Source organism: Lemur catta, chromosome 6, assembly GCF_020740605.2.
Source record: "Lemur catta isolate mLemCat1 chromosome 6, mLemCat1.pri, whole genome shotgun sequence".
NCBI lineage: Eukaryota > Metazoa > Chordata > Mammalia > Primates > Lemuridae > Lemur > Lemur catta.
Window position 1 is genome coordinate 91,959,444 of NC_059133.1, and position 5,105 is coordinate 91,964,548.

The 5,105-nt window shown below is 41.6% G+C and overlaps 1 protein-coding gene across 1 annotated transcript; it reads left to right on the forward strand.

The window, feature by feature from the left end:
• The first annotated feature begins 562 nt into the window (after positions 1-562).
• NANOG (Nanog homeobox) lies at positions 563-4,562 on the forward strand. Its single transcript, XM_045554393.1, has 4 exons — positions 563-713; positions 2,697-2,959; positions 3,927-4,013; positions 4,158-4,562. The coding sequence occupies exons 1-4, from the start codon at positions 563-565 to the stop codon at positions 4,560-4,562; spliced, it is 906 nt and encodes a 301-aa protein (XP_045410349.1).
• Positions 4,563-5,105: the final 543 nt, after the last annotated feature.

The window sequence follows — 5,105 nt, forward strand, 5'->3', positions numbered from 1 at the left end:
GAAAATGGAGCTAGGTGGAGTTTCTGCCCGAACTAGCCAGATTTTGAGACCCTAAGGGATCTCAAATCGAGAAATCAATTGCCCTAGCGAGAATTTCATTAACCTCAGGAACTGAAGGCGGATCCCTGATTTAAAAGGTGAAAACATGGTGAACCCAGACATCTTTCATTGCCGGCTTTATTTCGTCTCCAGGTTCAGCAGCTCGAGTTTTCTAGTTCCCCCATGTCCTTGGGGTTACGCTGCAGCTGCCTTCGCATCACAATGGCCTAGGTGAGACTGGCAGACGGGATTAACTGAATATTCACAAGGATGTGTGGGGGCGTGGGGCTGCCAGGAGGGGCGGGTCTAGGGTGATAGAGCCTTCATTATAAATCTAGAGAGTCCAAGATTTTAACATTTTCCTGGATTGAGCTGGTTGCTTGCTGTTGTTGTGGAAGGGACTCTCTTTATCCCGACTTTTGGATCTTTTTTACATCTGGAGATTGTATTTAGATACTTAAGTCCTAGCCTTTTTTATATTATTAAAGTCCAGCTCTTTAATTTTTCCCCCTTTCTCAGCAACATGAGTGCGGATCCAGCGTGTCCCCAAAGCCTGCCTTGCCCTGAAGCACCTGATTCTAGGGACTCTTCACCAATGCCTGTGATTTGTGGGCCTGAAGAAAACTATCCATCCTTGCAAATGCCTTCTGCTGAGATGGACCACACAGAGACTGGTAAGAAAAAATTAATCCTTGGAAGGCCAAGTTCCTTAAGGGAAAGAGAGAAGGAAGAGGGTTAAGGGATCATCCCCACTTGAGCAATAACAGCCCATCAATATAAGAAGGTGTCTAATCCTCTGGGCACTCTTCTTTAAATTGAGACTTGGTGGCACGTGCCTTTTAGACTGTGTCCCAGGTGTCAGGAGTTGTGGACCGAGATAAAGGACACAGAATTTGGAACCTTGTGTGGTTAGGCACTGTGGAAACATAAATGTGTTGTGATGTATAAATCTTAACATAGCGCTGGGCACACAATTACGGTAGATGTTATTGCTAATTAGCTGGAAGACCTAACATCACAGCTTGGGGAATGAGCATCACATTTGTGGCTGGCCAAAAATGGCATGGCAAATCAGGGTGAGATTTATGTAATTAATTAATATTATGTAATTCCTTTCTACCATAGTAGCAGTTGGCTCTTCTCCCACCCTTTAGGTGTGTGGATGTTATTGTGCAGCTCTGACTTCAGGAGCACCTGCTGTGCTCACTTCTCCTAAATCCCAAGGAAGTTGTTGACTCAATGTTATGGTAGAGATAATTTCAGAAAGTTTAATCTGTTGATAGTCCAACAGAAAGTGGCTAGAAATCCAGTCTGGCTGCAAACCCTGTGGTAGTACTCATGCTTCTAGGTGGTAGGTGTTAGAGACAGTCAGGATACTCTAAAGACTTTTTTGGAAATCAATATTATTTCAGTACTTAAAAATTAGGAAACAAACCAACTTTTATCCAAGAATGCCATTTTTAACCTTTATGATGTAAAATAGCTTAAAATCCATACTCACACTATGACTAAAACTATAAAAAATAGGTTGTGGAAAACAAATAGGTAAAATATCTGCTTTATTGAATGTTAGATTTTAATGTCGTTCGGTTTTTCTAAACTTTGTGTTTTGTTTTGTCTTGATTGGCCAGTTCCTGAACCCGAATAGGTTCAGAAATACTGCCTAATGTTCTTGCTTGTATAATTTCAAATGTTAAAAATACAATGCTGGACTGTGAGGAACCACTTGAGAATAAGCAATTGGGCATGTCTCTTTAGCAAATCAGGTGTGAGTTTATATAGACAATTTTTAGGACGTGCCCCACTTGTAGTCTTTAGTTGAGGACTTCTTTGCTTCTTAGATCTACTTGCAGAAAGCTGGAGATTTTGAATTTTTGCTGTTTTAAAACCTATCCATTTATTCCATGGCTACCAGGTCGAATTGGGAGTTGAACACCGGGGACATCTCAGTGCAATTAATTATTAAGTGGCTATTAAATCTAGGTAATAAAGGAAATTAATTTTAGTTACAGAGTCAATATACGCTGTCTTGTGCTGGACAATTTTAATCCATTACCTCGCTTTAATAGATGGAAGGAATGATTTTGGAGATGGGATCAGAGAGCCAGTAAGGGCAAAGTCTGGACTGAAACAAGCTTATCAAAATTCACGTATCCTGCTAGTCCCAGCATTTGGAGCTGCACCATAAGTTGCTTGTTTTATAGGGTTCCCCGGAATCTGATCATGTCATTTAAAAAATTATACTGGTGGTGCTGAAGGTCACAACAGGAAGTTATTTAGGGCAAGACACAGTGGGTGGGAATGGTTGATCGCACTCTGACTTGTATAGCGGCTGGTGTGTGCGCTTTTGAGCATCAGTTTGAAATTTAAGAAGTGGTGGTTCTTCCCAGCAAATGATATTGGCCATGTTACAGATCTCTCTGAGCTTGGTCCATGATGTATGAAATGGAGATGCCCATAGGACTTCTTGGATTGATACCGAACAAACGTTGGCAAAGTATTCAGGGTCGGTTAAGAATTAAAGTGTTACTGATTTCCTAGGTCTGGGGTTGTGAGAATTACAAAAGTGCTCGGAACACAATAAAATTTTTAATAGACTATTTTAATATTTGGAAAAAAGTTTTAGAGAAGAGTGTTATTTCATTTGTTCCCAACAGCCTCTCCTCTTCCTTCCTCCATGGATCTGATGATTCAGGACAGCCCCGATTCTTCCACCAGTCCCAAAGTAAAACTACCCACTTCTGCACAGAACAGTGCGGTGAAGAAGGAAGATAATGCCCAGGCCAAGAAACAGAAGAGCAGAACCGTGTTCTCTACCACCCAGCTGTGTATACTCAATGACAGATTTCAGAGACAGAAATACCTCACCCTCCAGCAGATGCAAGAGCTTTCCAACATCCTTGACCTCAGCTACAAACAGGTGGGGTGGTTTTGTTTTGTCACTGCAATAAGATAAGCAAAAATGGGGGACCATGGATTCTCTATATTTCACCTCCCATGGAGGCCTTTGACATGCATCTTTATTAAAAATCAAAATGTATCCAGGGTATTGAATGTCAGCATATAAATGGTGAAATTGTTACAGAGCCTATCTCATGCCATTCTTGTTAGCTGACTGGTTTATTTTTTACTAAGGAGCAACCCATTTCAGCATAACAATAAGATAACCTTGAAGTACCGGTATGGAAAACTTGTATTTTTTTTTTTTAAGACAGAGTCTCACTCTGTTGCCCTGGCTAGAGTACCCTGGCATCAGCCTAGCTCCCAGCAACCTCAAACTCCTGGGGTCAAGCAATCCTCCTGTCTCAGCCCACCCGAGTAGCTGGGACTACAGGCACCACTACGCCTGGCTAATTTTTCTATTTTTAGTAGAGAACGGGGTCTTGCTCTTGCTCAGTCTGGTCTCAAACTCCTGAGCTCAAGCAATTCTCCTGCCTTGGCCTTCCAGAGTGCTAGGATTACAGGCGTGAGCCACTGCGCCCAGCGTTATCACATTAAATATAAATGTGCTTGTTTGGGGGGGGTTGTTATTGCAACTCACTGCAACCTCCTGGGCTCATGCGATCCAACCGCCTCAGTGGCCTGAGCCACTGTGGTGGGCCTGTCAGTAGGCGTTTAAATGTGAGCCTTCTGGTTAGTAGATTTGCAGTGGGTCTTATGTAACTGGCTAGACTCATTAAACGAAAAACAGCCAATTGACTGGAGATCTTTGCAAATTCATTCATTAGAATATTGGTTCAAGATTTAAGAAAAGACTAAAAATGAGTTCAAATTTTGTTCCTGAGCTTTAGATAGTTGTAGCTGTCAGGAATAAAAGTTAACATTCTTTGATTCAAAGTATATGTGCATTCCTAGTATTTTATAATTCCTGACACTCTTTCCTGCAGGTTAAGACCTGGTTCCAGAACCAGAGAATGAAATTTAAGAGGTGGCAGAAAAACAACTGGTCAAAGAATGTCAACAGTCTGACTCAGGTTCAGGTAACAGGAAATTTTATTGTTCTGGTCCTTCCTTTCAATTACCTTTCAGTTTTGTCCATCCCTGAAGCATATAGCTCTGACCACAGATAATTCTGATTTTCCTTGTACCCTTTCAATTAATCCACCATTCTCTTTCAGAAGGCCTCCGCACCTATAGAATACCCAGGCCTCTACTCTTCCTATCACCAGGCGTGCCTGATGAACACATCTGGAAACCTTCCAGTGTGGAACAACCCAGCCTGGAACAACCAAACCTGGAACAGCCAGCCTTGGAGCAACCATTCCTATAACAGTCAGACCTGGTGCACCCCGGCCTGGAACAATCAGGCCTGGAACAACTCCTTCCTTAACTCTGGGGAGGAAACTTTACAATCCTGCCTGCAGTTCCAGCAAAATTTTCTTGCCAGTGATTTGGAAGTTGCTTTGGAAACTGCTGGAGAAAGCCTTAATGTCATACAACAAGCCACTAAGTATTTTAGTTCCCCACAAGCCATAGATTCATTCCTAAATTCCTCAATGAACATGCAGCCTGAAGATGTGTGAAGATGCGTATATTACTCAATTTCAGTCTGGGCAGGACTTGTAGGATTTTTCTTGTTTTAGAGCTAAGTATTCTTCCTCTATATTCTGGTTCTGGGTGTGCATATTGCATCGAATTTGGGGGTGGGGAATGACTGGAGTCTAATCAAAGAGGTTCCAATAATTTTGGCTGCTATGGACAAGATGATAGAAGACGACTTTGGCTATGGATAAGTAGATATAATACTAGTTTGGATAGCTTTAGGATTAGGATCTAACCACAAGAATAGAAAGTAAAAAGTACAAAGAGGAGGTGTCAAGGATTGGGAGGCTTTACTTATTAAAAACCTCAGTTGTTCTGGCGAAGTGTTAAACTAGAATGCACTTCATCGATTTCCTCTGCCCCTTTTGCCTCTGTGTTTTACTGCAACCCCTAATTTTTTCCTTACTCTAATATTTGTAGAAAGAAAGATCTATTGTATTTGGCTGAATCATGATGATATCAGTACCAGTTTGCCTGGTTTAAGTACAAATAAATAAAATCCATTTTACCTTTAGTTGTCTGCC

What these genes read in the sequence shown, in the direction of transcription:
- NANOG (XM_045554393.1), top strand. Translation starts at nt 563, where the DNA reads ATGAGTGCGGATCCAGCGTGTCCCCAAAGCCTGCCTTGCCCTGAAGCA. An exon ending in TTGACCTCAGCTACAAACAG is followed by an intron (nt 2,960 to 3,926) that starts GTGGGGTGGTTT and finishes TCTTTCCTGCAG; the next exon opens with GTTAAGACCTGGTTCCAGAA. An exon ending in ATGTCAACAGTCTGACTCAG is followed by an intron (nt 4,014 to 4,157) that starts GTTCAGGTAACA and finishes ATTCTCTTTCAG; the next exon opens with AAGGCCTCCGCACCTATAGA.